Here is a 16,393-nt window from a genome sequence, read left to right as displayed (position 1 = left end):
TTGTCTTATGCACTTTATTTACCTCCTTCCAAAACATCTTTTTATTCTCCCTAAAATTTAATGATTCTCACCCCAACTCTTATTTGCCCTCTTTTTCACCTTTTGCACCTTTCTCTTGACCTCCTGCCTCTTTCTTTTATACATCTCCCACTCATTTGCATTAATTTCCTGCAAAAATCATCCAAATGCCTCTCTCTTCTCTTTCACTAATAATCTTACTTCTTCATCCCACCACTCACTACCCTTTCTAATCTGCCCACCTCCCACGCTTCTCATGCCACAAGCATCTCAATCAATATCGGTCCCATATAATTTCCCAGGAATACTGAACAAACTTGTACCTCTGTAATTTGAACACTCACCTTTATCCCGTTTGCTGTTGTACAATGGCACTATGCATGCATTCTGCCAATCCTCAGGCACTTCACCATGCACTTTAAATACATTGAATATTCTCACCAACTAGTCAACAAGACAGTCACCCTGTTTTTTTAATAAATTCCACTGTAATACCATCCAAGCCTGCCGCCTTGCCAGCTTTCATCTTCCTTAAAGCTTTCAGTACCTCTTCTATGTTTACCACCTCTACCAAAACACCCTATATCTACCACTTTATCATCAAATACATTCACCAAACCTTCAAAATACTCACTCCATCTCCTCACTTCACCACTACTTGTTATTACCTTCTCAATAGCCCCCTTAACCGATGTACCCAAATGTTCTCTTGTCTTACGCACTGTATTTACCTCCATCCAAAACATCTTATTCTCCCTAAAATTAAATGATACTCTCTCACCCCAACTCTCAGTTGCCCTCTTTTTCATCTCCTGCACCTTTCTCTTGAGCTCCTACCTCTTTTTTTCAATACATCTCCCAGTCATTTGTGCTATTTCCCCATGAAAATCATCCAAATGCCACCTCTCTCTCTTTCACTAGCAATCTTACATCTTCATCCCACCACTCACTACCCTTTGTAATCAGCCCACCTCCTACCTTTCCCATGCCACAGGCAATTTTTGCACAAGCCATCACTGCTTCCCCAAATACATCCCATTTCTCCTCTATTCGCATTATGTCCTTTGCTCTCACCTTTTTCCATTCTACACTCAATCTCTCCTGGTACTTCTTCAAAAAGTCCTTTCTAAGCTCACTTAATCCCACCACTCTCTTCACCCCAACATTCTCTCTTCTTTTCTGAAAACCTCTACAAATCTTCACCTTTGCCTCCACAAGATAATAATCAGACATCCCTCCAGTTGCATCTCTCAGCACATCATCATCCAAAAGTCTCTCTTTTACGACCTAACAATCAACATGTAATTCAATAACATTCTCTGGCCAGGCCATCTCTCCTACTTACATACGTATACTTATGTATATCGCTCTTTTTAAACCAAGTATTCCTAATCACCAGTTCTTTTTCAGCACACAAATCTACAAGCTCTTCACTATTTCCATTTACAACACTGAACACCCCATGTACACCAATTATACCCTCAACAGCCACATTCTCAACTCTGCATCCAAATCACCCATCACTAAAACCCAGTCTCATGAATCAAAGCTCCTAACACACTCACTCAGCTGCTCCTAAAACACTTGCCTCTCATGATCTTTCTTCTCATCACCAGGTGCATAGGCACCAATAATCACCTTATATTAATCTAGAGTTTACTTTCTTACACTATCACATACTTCCACAACTCCCGTTTCAGGAGGAGTGCTACTCCTTCCTTTGCTCTCATCCTCTCACCAACCCCTGACTTTACTCCCAAAACATTCCCAAACCATTCTTTCCCTTTACCCTTGAGCTTCATTTCACTCAGAGCCAAAACATCCAGGTTCCTTTCCTCAAACACAGCCTATCTCTCTTTTTTTTCTCATCTTGGTTATATCCACACACATCTAAACACTCTAATCAGAGCCTCTGAGGAGGATGAGCACTCTTTGCATGACTCCTCCCTCTGTTTCCCCTTTCAGAAAGTTAAAATACAAGGAGGGGAGGGTTTCTAGCCCCCCACTCCTGTCCCCTTTAGTTGTCTTTTATGACATGCAGGGAATGCGTGGGAAGTATTCTTTCTTCCCTATCCCCAGGGATTTAAACCTATATATACTCCTAAAGCAGGAGTTGTGGGAGTATGTGATATAGTGTAAGAAAGTAAACTCTAGATTGATATGGGTAAAACGGAAAGTGGATGGAGAGAGTATATTATTACTTTTTATTATACTTTGTCGCTGTCTCCCGCGTTTGCGAGGTAGCGCAAGGAAACAGACGAAAGAAATGGCCCAACCCCCCCATACACATGTATATACATACGTCCACACACGCAAATATTCATACCTACACAGCTTTCCATGGTTTACCCCAGACGCTTCACATGCCTTGATTCAATCCACTGACAGCATGTCAACCCCGGTATACCACATCGCTCCAGTTCACTCTATTCCTTGCCCGTCTTTCACCCTCCTGCATGTTCAGGCCCCAATCACACAAAATCTTTTTCACTCCATCTTTCCACCTCCAATTTGGTCTCCCTCTTCTCCTCGTTCCCTCCACCTCCGATACATATATCCTCTTGGTCAATCTTTCCTCACTCATTCTCTCCATGTGCCCAAACCACTTCAAAACACCCTCTTCTGCTCTCTCAACCATGCTCTTTTTATTTCCACACATCTCTCTTACCCTTACGTTACTCACTCGATCAAACCACCTCACACCACACATTGTCCTCAAACATCTCATTTCCAGCACATCCATCCTCCTGCGCACAACTCTATCCATAGCCCACGCCTTGCAACCATACAACATTGTTGGAACCACTATTCCTTCAAACATACCCATTTTTGCTTTCCGAGATAATGTTCTCGACTTCCACACATTCTTCAAGGCCCCCAGAATTTTCGCCCCCTCCCCCACCCTATGATCCACTTCCGCTTCCATGGTTCCATCCGCTGCCAGATCCACTCTCAGATATCTAAAACACTTCACTTCCTCCAGTTTTTCTCCATTCAAACTCACCTCCCAATTGACTTGACCCTCAACCCTACTGTACCTAATAACCTTGCTCTTATTCACATTTACTCTTAACTTTCTTCTTTCACACACTTTACCAAACTCAGTCACCAGCTTCTGCAGTTTCTCACATGAATCAGCCACCAGCGCTGTATCATCAGCGAACAACAACTGACTCACTTCCCAAGCTCTCTCATCCCCAACAGACTTCATACTTGCCCTCTTTCCAGGACTCTTGCATTTACCTCCCTAACAACCCCATCCATAAACAAATTAAACAACCATGGAGACATCACACACCCCTGCCGCAAACCTACATTCACTGAGAACCAATCACTTTCCACTCTTCCTACACGTACACATGCCTTACATCCTCGATAAAAACTTTTCACTGCTTCTAACAACTTGCCTCCCACACCATATATTCTTAATACCTTCCACAGAGCATCTTTATCAACTCTATCATATGCCTTCTCCAGATCCATAAATGCTACATACAAATCCATTTGCTTTTCTAAGTATTTCTCACATACATTCTTCAAAGCAAACACCTGATTCACACATCCTCTACCACTTCTGAAACCACACTGCTCTTCCCCAATCTGATGCTCTGTACATGCTTCACCCTCTCAATCAATACCCTCCCATATAATTTACCAGGAATACTCAACAAACTTATACCTCTGTAATTTGAGCACTCACTCTTATCCCCTTTGCCTTTGTACAATGGCACTATGCACGCATTCCGCCAATCCTCAGGCACCTCACCATGAGTCATACATACATTAAATAACCTTACCAACCAGTCAACAATACAGTCACCCCCTTTTTTAATAAATTCCACTGCAATACCATCCAAACCTGCTGCCTTGCCGGCTTTCATCTTCTGCAAAGCTTTCACTACCTCTTCTCTGTTTACCAAATCATTTTCCCTAACCCTCTCACTTTGCACACCACCTCGACCAAAACACCCTATATCTGCCACACTATCATCAAACACATTCAACAAACCTTCAAAATACTCACTCCATCTCCCTCTCACATCACCACTACTTGTTATCACCTCCCCATTTGCGCCCTTCACTGAAGTTCCCATTTGCTCCCTTGTCTTACGCACTTTATTTACCTCCTTCCAGAACATCTTTTTATTCTCCCTAAAATTTAATGATACTCTCTCACCCCAACTCTCATTTGCCCTTTTTTTCACCTCTTGCACCTTTCTCTTGACCTCCTGTCTGTTTCTTTTATACATCTCCCACTCAATTGCATTTTTTCCCTGCAAAAATCGTCCAAATGCCTCTCTTTTCTCTTTCACTAATACTCTTACTTCTTCATCCCACCACTCACTACCCTTTCTAATCAACCCACCTCCCACTCTTCTCATGCCACAAGCATCTTTTGCGCAATCCATCACTGATTCCCTAAATACATCCCATTCCTCCCCCACTCCCCTTACTTCCATTGTTCTCACCTTTTTCCATTCTGTACTCAGTCTCTCCTGGTACTTCCTCACACAGGTCTCCTTCCCAAGCTCACTTACTCTCACCACCCTCTTCACCCCAACATTCACTCTTCTTTTCTGAAAACCCATACAAATCTTCACCTTAGCCTCCACAAGATAATGATCAGACATCCCTCCAGTTGCACCTCTCAGCACATTAACATCCAAAAGTCTCTCTTTCGCACCCTGTCAATTAACACGTAATCCAATAACGCTCTCTGGCCATCTCTCCTACTTACATAAGTATACTTATGTATATCTCGCTTTTTAAACCAGGTATTCCCAATCATCAGTCCTTTTTCAGCACATAAATCTACAAGCTCTTCACCATTTCCATTTACAACACTGAACACCCCATGTATACCAATTATTCCCTCAACTGCCACATTACTCACCTTTGCATTCAAATCACCCATCACTATAACCCGGTCTCATGCATCAAAACCACTAACACACTCATTCAGCTGCTCCCAAAACACTTGCCTTTCATGATCTTTCTTCTCATGCCCAGGTGCATATGCACCAATAATCACCCACCTCTCTCCATCAACTTTCAGTTTTACCCATATTAATCGAGAATTTACTTTCTTACATTCTATCACATACTCCCACAACTCCTGTTTCAGGAGTATTGCTACTCCTTCCCTTGCTCTTGTCCTCTCACTAACCCCTGACTTTACTCCCCAGACATTCCCAAACCACTCTTCCCCTTTACCCTTGAGCTTCGTTTCACTCAGAGCCAAAACATCCAGGTTCCTTTCCTCAAACATACTACCTATCTCTCCTTTTTTCACATCTTGGTTACATCCACACACATTTAGGCACCCCACTCTGAGCCTTCGAGGAGGATGAGCATGACTCCTTCTTCTGTTTCCCATTTTAGAAAGTTAATACAAGGAGGGGAGGATTTCTGGCCCCCGCTCCCGTCCCCTCTAGTCGCTTTCTACGACACGCGAGGAATACGTGGGAAGTATTCTTTCACCCCTATCCCCAGGGATAATATACATATATACATACATATACACATACACACAGACACATACATACGCACATATATACACACACACACATACATATATATACATATGAAAAATGTAAGAAACAATTTAGAAAACTGAAACTTCTAGCTTGAAATGGATGAAAAAATGAATGTCACATAATGGTTCAACCTCTGGCTATGGAAAAGGAAATGTATAATTTATTTACACAAACGTCAATAGCAGAAAAAAGAATGTATCACAAGATAAACATCTATACACTGCTTAAAGCAAAGAGAAAAAGGATAAGGCCAGCACCAGGAAAGAGTGTTCTTCCTGTGAGAAGCTCTGCCATTATGCACCCCACAGACCATATATCCACTGTTTGATTGTAGTGCATCCAATTAAGCATTATTTCCGGTGCACGGTACCACCTTGTTGCAACATAGCCTGTCATTTCAGACTCAGTGGGTCTTGCTAAACCAAAGTCTAAGATCTTCAATTCACAGTCCTCATTTACTGCTATATTGCTTGGCTTCAAGTCCCGGTGAATAATGCGTACACGTCGCGCACCAGCTACCGACGTGTACAGATTGCTGTTGTCTTTCAGAGCTACATCCCCCGACCTCTGTTGCGAGTGGCCTTTCCATTCTACACTCAATCTCTCCTGGTACTTCTTCAAAAAGTCCTTTCTAAGCTCACTTAATCCCACCACTCTCTTCACCCCAACATTCTCTCTTCTTTTCTGAAAACCTCTACAAATCTTCACCTTTGCCTCCACAAGATAATAATCAGACATCCCTCCAGTTGCATCTCTCAGCACATCATCATCCAAAAGTCTCTCTTTTACGACCTAACAATCAACATGTAATTCAATAACACTCTCTGGCCAGGCCATCTCTCCTACTTACATACGTATACTTATGTATATCGCTCTTTTTAAACCAAGTATTCCTAATCACCAGTTCTTTTTCAGCACACAAATCTACAAGCTCTTCACTATTTCCATTTACAACACTGAACATCCCATGTACACCAATTATACCCTCAACAGCCACATTCTCAACTCTGCATCCAAATCACCCATCACTAAAACCCAGTCTCATGAATCAAAGCTCCTAACACACTCACTCAGCTGCTCCTAAAACACTTGCCTCTCATGATCTTTCTTCTCATCACCAGGTGCATAGGCACCAATAATCACCTTATATTAATCTAGAGTTTACTTTCTTACACTATCACATACTTCCACAACTCCTGTTTCAGGAGGAGTGCTACTCCTTCCTTTGCTCTCATCCTCTCACCAACCCCTGACTTTACTCCCAAAACATTCCCAAACCATTCTTTCCCTTTACCCTTGAGCTTCATTTCGCTCAGAGCCAAAACATCCAGGTTCCTTTCCTCAAACACAGCCTATCTCTCTTTTTTTTCTCATCTTGGTTATATCCACACACATCTAAACACTCTAATCAGAGCCTCTGAGGAGGATGAGCACTCTTTGCATGACTCCTCCCTCTGTCTCCCCTTTCAGAAAGTTAAAATACAAGGAGGGGAGGGTTTCTAGCCCCCCACTCCTGTCCCCTTTAGTTGTCTTTTATGACATGCAGGGAATGCGTGGGAAGTATTCTTTCTTCCCTATCCCCAGGGATTTAAACCTATATATACTCCTAAAGCAGGAGTTGTGGGAGTATGTGATATAGTGTAAGAAAGTAAACTCTAGATTGATATGGGTAAAACGGAAAGTGGATGGAGAGAGATGGGTGATTATTGGTGGTTATGCACCTGGTCATGAGAAAAAAGATCATGAGAGGCAAGTGTTTTGGGAGCAGCTGAGTGAGTGTGTTAGCAGCTTTGATGCACGAGACCGGGTTAGAGTGATGGGTGATTTAAATGCAAAGGTGAGTAGGGTGGCAGTTGAGGGTATAATTGGTGCACACAGGGTGTTGAATGTTGTAAATGGAAATGGTGAAGATCTAGATTTGTGTGCTGAAAAAGGACTGGTGATTGGGAATACCTGGTTTAAAAAGAGAAGTATACATAAGTATACGTATGTAAGTAGGAGAGATGGCCAGAAAGCATTACTGAATTATGTATGAATTGATATGCGCATGAAAGAGAGACTTTTGGAAGTTAATGTGCTGAGAGGGGCAACTGGAGGGATGTCCGATCATTATCTTGTGAAGGCAAAGGTGAGGATTTGTAGAGGTTTTCAGAAAAGAAGAGAGAATATTCACTTGTGTGAAGAAGTATAAGGAGAGATTGAGTTAAGAATGGAAAAAAGGTGAGAGTAAATGTGACCAAACCATTTCAAAACACCCTCTTCTGCTCTCTCAACAACACTCTTTTTAGTACCACAAATCTCTCACCCTTTCATTACTTCCTCAATCAAACCACCTCACACCACCTACAGTCCTCAAACATCTCATTTCCAACACATCCATCCTCCGCACAACCCTATCTATAGCCCATGCCCCGCAACCATATAACATTGTTGGAACCACTATTCCTTTAAACATATCAATTTTTGCTCTCCAAGATTACGTTCACACCTTCCACACATTCTTCAACACTCCCAGAACCTTCGCCCCTTCTCCCACCCTATGACTCGCTTCCGCTTCCATGGTTCCATCCCCTACTAAGTCCACTCCCAGATATCTAAAACACTTCACTTTCAACAGTTTTTCTATATTGAAACTTACCTCCCAATCAAATTGTCCCTCAATCCTACTAGACCTAATAACCTTGCTCTTATTCACATTTACTCTCAGCTTTCTTCTTTTACACACTTTACCAAACTCTGTCACCAACTTCTGCAGTTTCTCACCCAAATCAGCCACCAGCACTGTATCATCAGCAAACAACAACTGACTTACTTCCCAAGCCCTCTCATCCAGAACAGACTGCATACTTGCCCCGCTCTCCAAAATTCTTGCATTCACCTCTCTAACAACCCCATTGATAAACAAATTAAACAGCCATGGAGACATCACATACCACTGCTGTAAACTGACATTCAATGGGAATGAATGACTTTCCTCTCTTCCTACTTGTACACATGCCTTACATCCTTGATAAACCCTTTTCACTGCTTCTTGCAACTTACCTCACACACCATATACTCTTAATACCTTCAACAGAGCATCTCCATCAACTCTATCACATGCCTTCTCGAGATCCATAAATGCTACATACAAATCCATCTGTTTTTCTAAGTATTTCTCATATACATATATTCATATTCTTTTTATTATACTTAGTCGCTCTCTCCCGCGCTAGGGAGGTAGCGTAAGGAAAAAGACAAAAGAATGGCCCAGTGCACTCAAAGTTTTGTGGGGCCTGGATGTGGAAAGGGAGCTGTGGTTTCAGTGCATTACGCATGACAGCTAGAGACTGAGTGTGAATGAATGTGGCGTTTTGTCATTTCCTGGCCCTACCTCGCAGGGGGAGTGGGGATGCTATTTCATGTGTAGCAGGGTTGTGTGTGTGTGTGTATGTGTGTGTGTGTGACAGGAATAAATAAAGACAGCAAGTATGAATTATGTACATGTGTATATATGTATATGTCTGTGTATGTATTTTCATATTTATATATCATACTTTGCCGCAGTCTCCTGCGTTAGCGAGATAAGGTAACGCAAGGAAACAGACGAAAGACTGGCCCACCCCACCCACATACACGTGTATATACATACACGTCCACACACGCACATATACATATCTATACATTTCAACGCATACATATATATACATACACATGTACATAATTCATACTTGCTGCCTTCAGTCATTCCCATCGCTACCCCACCACACATAAAATGACAACCCCCTCCCCCCGCATGCACGCGAGGTAGCTTCAGGTAAAGATAACAAAGGCCACATTCGTTCACATTCAGTTTCAAGCTATCACGTAAAATGCATCGAAACCACAACTCCCTTTCCACATATAGGCCCCACAAAACTTTTCATGGTTTACCCCAGATGCTTCACATACCCTGGTTCAATCCACTGACACATTGACCCCAGTATACTACATCGTTCCAATTCACTCTATTCCTTGCACGCCTTTCACGCCCCTGCATGTTCAGGCCCCAATCACTCAAAATCTTTTTCACTCCATCTTTTCACCTCCAATTTGGTTTCCCACTTCTTGTTCCCTCCACCTCTGACACATATATCCTCTTTGTCAATCTTTCCTTACTTATTCTCTCCATGTGACCAAACAATTTCAAAACACCCTATTCTGCTCTCTCAACCACACTCTTTTTATTACCACACATCTCTCTTACTCTTTCTTATCTACTCGATTAAACCACCTCACACCACATATTGTCCTCAAACATCTCATTTCCAACATATCCACCATCCTCCACACTACTCTATCTATAGCCCATGCCTCGCAACCACATAACATTGTTGGAACCACAATTCCTTCAAACATACCTATGTTTGCTCTCAGAGATAATATTTTTGCCTTCCATACATTCTTCAATGCTTCCAGAACCTTCGCTCCCTTGTTCCACATTGTGACTCACTTCCACTTTCATCGTTCCATCTGCTGCTAAGCCCACTCCCAGATATCTAAAACAGTTCACTCCCTCCAGTTTTTCTCCATTCAAACTTACCTCCCAATTAACTTGTCCCTCAACCCTACTGAACCTAATAACCTTGCTCTTATTCACATTTCCTATCAACCTTTCTTTTCACACTCTTATTCCTCTATAATTTCTACATACATCCTTAGCAACTTTCTTTTTGAATAAGTAACAATAATAGCTTTTATCCCATCTCAGGAACAACCTTCTGTCTCCATGCTACATTACATATAAGATGCACCTACTCTATTGCACATTTTCCTCCATACTTCATATTTTAGCCATAATCACATCCACTACAGATGCCTTTCCTACCTTCAGCCTCCCTTTTTCTACAGGCCCTTCTTCTTACAGGCGCCTGCACTTGTATCCTCTTCCTTCCCTCCTCCATACCCGTGCATGTAACAACTGCTGCCCCCCCTTCTCCCACATTAATCAGTTTTTCGAAATACTCTTTCTATCTTCCTTTCACTTCCACCTTTTGATTCAGCAATTCCCCTTCCTTCCTTCTCAAAACACCATTTCTACTCTTACATCTACCTCTTTCTTTTTTCACTTCCTTCCTGTTTAGTTTCTTATTATCCTGAAACTTTTCACTTAACTTTCTTCCAAAATCTTCATCTATTCTTTTTTTGCTTTTCTCTACAGCTTCTTAACATTCCGCTTGCAAATTTTGTATTTTTCCCTACTTCTTTGCTGAACTTCCACCGGTACATTCCTAATGATCAATCTACCATGCCTTTTTTCTCTTCCCCAGCATTTCTAATCTCTTCTGTCCACCATGCATTGCCCTTTTTATTTCTGATTCTACAATCTTTACTAGTATTTCACTAAAGATTCTGGTCACCTCATTCACATGACTGCATTCCTACATTCACTACAATTCCATCTAAACTTTCAGTTACCTTCCTTTCATACTCCTGATTCATCTTCTCACTTGCCAACACTTTTATCCCAATTCTTCTTTACACCATACCTCCATTTCTCCCTGATCCTCATCCCCACAAGAACTGCAAAATATACAGTTCTAGAAACAGTAATGAATCTTACTAGCACAAAACAGCCTCAATCATGAAGAGAATTTAAATTTCTAAATGATTGACAGTGCTGCCTCTTGGTCACACTAAAGCTATTCTCCTATTCATAGAGTCAGGGCTATGCTTTCACTCAGCAAAAATTCACAATAATAAGAATAAACAGATTCAGTGAAGTCAACAAAGTGTTACTCATAGGGACTTGATTTGAATCTAGGAAACTTCCACTTCCACGCCCTATTAAACTTTCAAGGTCCACACACTCAAACTTACTATGTAGTGCATATATCAAACTGTACTCCCTCCTCTTTATTTGTACATAGTAGGCTTTAGGAGCTACAGACCCTCCAAATTCTTAAAGGAAGCACTGCCTGAGCTCATCTTGCTGGCTGGCTCAGTTTGATGTGTATCAGAAATGCTGCATCAAGTGGGAAAGGGTGATCTTGTAATGCTTGAGTTTGATGACAAGGTATAAAGAGAACAAAATGATCAGAGAGGATACCAAAGTAATTATGGAAACTAAGCTAAACAATCTCTTTGTAAACACAACCTGGGATATGGAATTTCATACCCTTAATGTAGATAACTTAGGTTCTTTGAAAGTAAAAATAAGAGAGTTCGAACGCAGGTATCTTTATCCAGAAACAGAGAAGGAAAGTTAGAAAAGAAAAATACATGATTTACCAAAAGATGTCAGAGCAAAAGACCTTCAGATGTACTGTGGGAAAGATTCAATATTGGCAGCCTGCATTTGAATGGTGAGAAAGAGGTCAAGGAATGAGTACAGAAACAAACAAAGGGAAAAGCAGAGGAACTTTAGAATATTGTAGATATGGCAGGAGATAATCCAAAACTTTTCTATAAAATCGTGAGAAGTTAACTATAAGTTTAAAGAGCAGCTAATGGGGCTTCAACTCACTGATTCATATCATCAAAGTAGTCCAATTCAGTCCAGACCTTGGCAAACTAATAATTCCCACAAGAAATATTACTTCTACAAAAAAGGGTGCTGACATCATTCACATACACTTACCTTCTTTCTTAACAGAAGCATCATTCCTTCCAACAGTAAATATTGGTTTCACAATCTTTGCTGATTTTGTATCTTTCATGATGCTTTTAGGAGTATTCACAGAAAGTCTAACTCCTGCTTGTGACTTTTGTGTTGATGATGGAGTAGCTGTCACATCAAGGCTTTTTTGATGAGTGATACTGAAACATACAATAATCATTATTACATCATACCTGTTCACTATTCCCTGCATAACAAGACAGCCCCAGGAACAGACATGGAATAGCTTCATCTACTCACATCCACTCACTTGCTGTCATGTATAAAGCACCAAAACAGAAGCCACACTGACAAGATGTTGCCCTCTCTATATCATTCACTCTATCCCAGCATTTTCACTTTCATCACTTGAAGCATTTTCACAACATCCTTCCAACTTGTCTTTTGTCTCCTCCTCCTTGTTCCTCCTAGTTCTGTGCCCTTTTCAGCTCTTTCAAACACCATCCTTATGGAGGCCTATTTCTTACCCTGTCGTTTCTTACTTGACCAACGCTCCTTACATCACATATTGTACCCAAACATTTCATTTCCATGACATCTACCGTCTTTCTTACTTTTTTTATCCTAACAAAATAGTTAGGACTGCCATACCATGCCCTCACAGATGGTCACCTCTCTTTCCAAACATTACTCAGTGCACCTAGGACCCTAGCCCCTTCACCTATGGCTCCATCTGCTGCTATGTCCACTCCCAGTATCTAAAGCACTCCATTTTTCCCAGCTCCTCTTCATTCAGATTCACAATCCAACCTTCCTGTCTCTCCCCCATGCTAACTTTCTTACTTGTATTTACATTAATTCTCACTTTTCTTCTCTCTATCTCACTCTTCCAAAACTAGACACCTAATTCTGCAGTTTCACACTGGAGTCTACTATAAGAGCAGTTTCATCTGCAAACTGCAACTGAACTCTCCTTCCAGGCCACCCCACCCCTAACAAATTGTAGACCTAACCCTCTCTCCAAAACCCTTGCCACAGATTCAACTTCACCTGGAATGACTCATCCATTTCTTCCTACTTGCATACATACTTTACGGGACTCTGCTGACAGAAACTTCTCCGTCTCAAGCAGCACCCTTATCATATATGCATATGACCTTCCACAAACCATTTCTGTCAATCCTATAACAAGCTTTTTCCAAATGTTAGGTGCCACATACGAATCCATCTCTTTCCCTAAGTATTTCTTTCCCTCAGTATTTGTATATGTCATCTACATTCTTGAAAACAAACACCAGACTTATGTATCTACCACTTCTGAAACCACATTGTTCCACCTAAATTTGGTCCTCTATGCATACCAGAATCCTCTCAATCACCAATCTCTCTTATATATTAAGAGAATCAGTCAATAAACTTATATATCTCTGTAATTCAAAGGTACACTCATTCTTTTCGCCCCTTTAAAATGGAACCATACAGGCATTGACCATATCCACAGATAACTAATCCTAAACCATTCATATACTAACAATCCAAACCAGTCAACAACATGGTTACCACCTTTCATGAGAAACTCATTTTCACAGTTTTGCCACATCATATCCATGGCTTTCACCACATTTCCCCTTTTTAATAAACCACTGACAGTGATTTCTATTTTAGCTGAGATCGCATGGCAGCTAAGGCCCTCATCAAGGTCATCTCATTAGCGCTTATCCCTGGGGATAAGGGAGAAAGAGTAATTCACACATATTACCCGCGTGTAGTTAAAGGCAACTAAAGGATACAGGAGTGGGGGGCTAGAAACCCTCTCCTCCTTGTATTCTAACTTTCTAAAAGGGGAAACAGAGGAAGGAGTCAAGCGGGGAGTGCTCATCCTCATCGAAGGCTCAGACTGGGGTGTCTAAATGTGTGTGGATGTAACCAAGATGAGAAAAAAGGAGAGATAGGTAGTATGTTTGAGGAAAGGAACCTCGAGGTTTTGGCTCTGAGTGAAATGAAGCTCAAGGGTAAAGGGGAAGAGTGGATTGGGAATGTCTTCGGAGTAAAGTCAGGGGTTGGTAAGAGGACAAGAGCAAGGGAAAGAGTTGCACTATGCACTACTCCTGAAGCATGAGTTCTGGGAGTATGTGATAGAGTGTAAGAAAGTAGACTCTAAATTGATATGGGTAAAACTGAAAGTGGATGGAGAGAGATGGATGATCATTGGTGCCTATGCACCTGGTCATGAGAAGAAAGATCATGAGAGGCAAGTGTTTTGGGAGCAGCTGAGTAAGTGTGTTAGCAGCTTTGATGCACGACACTGGATTATAATGATGGGTGATTTCAATGCAAAAGTGAGTAATGTGGCAGTTGAAGGTATAATTGGTGTTCATGGGGTATTCAGTGTTGTAAATGGAGATGGTAAAGAGCTTGTAGATTTGTGAGCTGAAAAATGAGTGGTGATTGGGAGTACCTGGTTTAAAAAGAGAGATAAAAATAAGTATATATATGCAAGTATCCCTGGGATAGGGGAGAGAGAATACTTCCCACGCATTTCTCAAGTGTCATAGAAGGCAACTAAAGGGGATGGAAGCGGGGAGCCAGAAAACCTCCCCTCCTTGTATTTTGACTTCCTAAAACGGGAAACAGAAGAAGGAGTCACGCGGGGAGTACTCATCCTCCTCAGAGGCTCAGATTGGGGTGTCTAAATGTGTGAGGATGTAACCAAGATGAGAAAAAAGGAGAGATAGGTAGTATGTTTGGGGAAAGGAACCTAGATGTTTTGGCTCTGAGTGAAACAAAGCTCAAGGGTAAAGGGGAATAGTGGTTTGGGAATGTCTTGGGAGTAAAGTCAGGGGTTAGTGAGAGGACAAGAGCAAGGGAAGGAGTAGCACTACTCCTGAAACAGGAGTTCTGGGAGTATGTGATAGAGTGTAAGAAAGTAAATTCTAGATTGAGATGGGTAAAACTGAAAGTTGATGGAGAGAGATAGGTGATTATTGGTGCATATGCACCTGGGCATGAGAAGAAAGATCATGAGAGGCAAGTGTTTTGGGAGCAGCTGAATGATGTTAGTGGTTTTGATGCACAAGACCGGGTTATAGTGATGGGTGATTTCAATGCAAAGGTGAGTAATGTGGCAGTTGAGGGAATAATTGGTATACATGGGGTGTTCAGTGTTGTAAATGGAAAGATTTATAGATTTATTTGTAGATTTATGTGCTGAAAAGGGACTGGTGATTGGGAATACCTGGTTTAAAAAGAGAGATATACATAAGTGCCATTGTACAAAGGCAAAGGGGATAAGAGTGAGTGCTCAAATTACAGAGGTATAAGTTTGTTGAGCATTCCTGGTAAATTATATGGGAGGGTATTGATTGAGAGGGTGAAGGCATGTACAGAGCATCAGATTGGGGAAGAGCAGTGTGGTTTCAGAAGTGGTAGAGGATGTGTGGATCAGGTGTTTGCTTTGAAGAATGTATGTGAGAAATACTTAGAAAAGCAAATGGATTTGTATGTACCATTTATGGATCTGGAGAAGGCATATGATAGAGTTGATAGAGATCTCTGTGGAAGGTATTAAGAATATATGGTGTGGGAGGCAAGTTGTTAGAAGCAGTGAAAAGTTTTTATCGAGGATGTAAGGCATGTGTACGTGTAGGAAGAGAGGAAAGTGATTGGTTCTCAGTGAATGTAGGTTTGCGGCAGGGGTGTGTGATGTCTCCATGGTTGTTTAACTTGTTTATGGATGGGGTTGTTAGGGAGGTGAATGCAAGAGTTTTGGAAAGAGGGGCAAGTATGAAGTCTGTTGGGGATGAGAGAGCTTGGGAAGTGAGTCAGTTGTTGTTCGCTGATGATACAGCGCTGGTGGCTGATTCATGTGAGAAACTGCAGAAGCTGGTGACTGAGTTTGGTAAAGTGTGTGAAAGAAGAAAGTTAAGAGTAAATGTGAATAAGAGCAAGGTTATTAGGTACAGTAGGGTTGAGGGTCAAGTCAATTGGGAGGTGAGTTTCAATGGAGAAAAACTGGAGGAAGTGAAGTGTTTTAGATATCTGGGAGTGGATCTGGCAGCGGATGGAACCATGGAAGCGGAAGTGGATCATAGGGTGGGGGAGGGGGCGAAAATTCTGGGAGCCTTGAAGAATGTGTGGAAGTCGAGAACATTATCTCGGAAAGCAAAAATGGGCATGTTTGAAGGAATAGTGGTTCCAACAATGTTGTATGGTTGCGAGGCGTGGGCTATGGATAGAGTGGTGCGCAGGAGGATGGATGTGC

At 41.6% G+C, this 16,393-nt stretch overlaps 1 protein-coding gene across 1 annotated transcript in view; it reads right to left on the bottom strand.

Annotated features, from left to right (window-relative positions):
- Positions 1 to 16,393, bottom strand: part of LOC139760439 (uncharacterized) — a gene marked incomplete at its 3' end in the record, with an annotated part of 167,836 nt that overhangs the window by 24,861 nt on the left and 126,582 nt on the right. The window contains exon 6 of the mRNA XM_071683676.1: positions 12,154 to 12,332. Coding sequence (XP_071539777.1) covers positions 12,154 to 12,332 — 179 coding nt within the window. The remainder of the gene's footprint in view (positions 1 to 12,153; positions 12,333 to 16,393) is intronic.

The sequence above is a fragment of the Panulirus ornatus genome, chromosome 36, assembly GCF_036320965.1.
Source record: "Panulirus ornatus isolate Po-2019 chromosome 36, ASM3632096v1, whole genome shotgun sequence".
In the NCBI taxonomy this organism is placed as follows: Eukaryota; Metazoa; Arthropoda; class Malacostraca; order Decapoda; family Palinuridae; genus Panulirus; species Panulirus ornatus.
The sequence above is the reverse complement of the archived record's forward strand: the minus strand, read 5'-3'. Positions and strand labels throughout refer to the sequence as shown.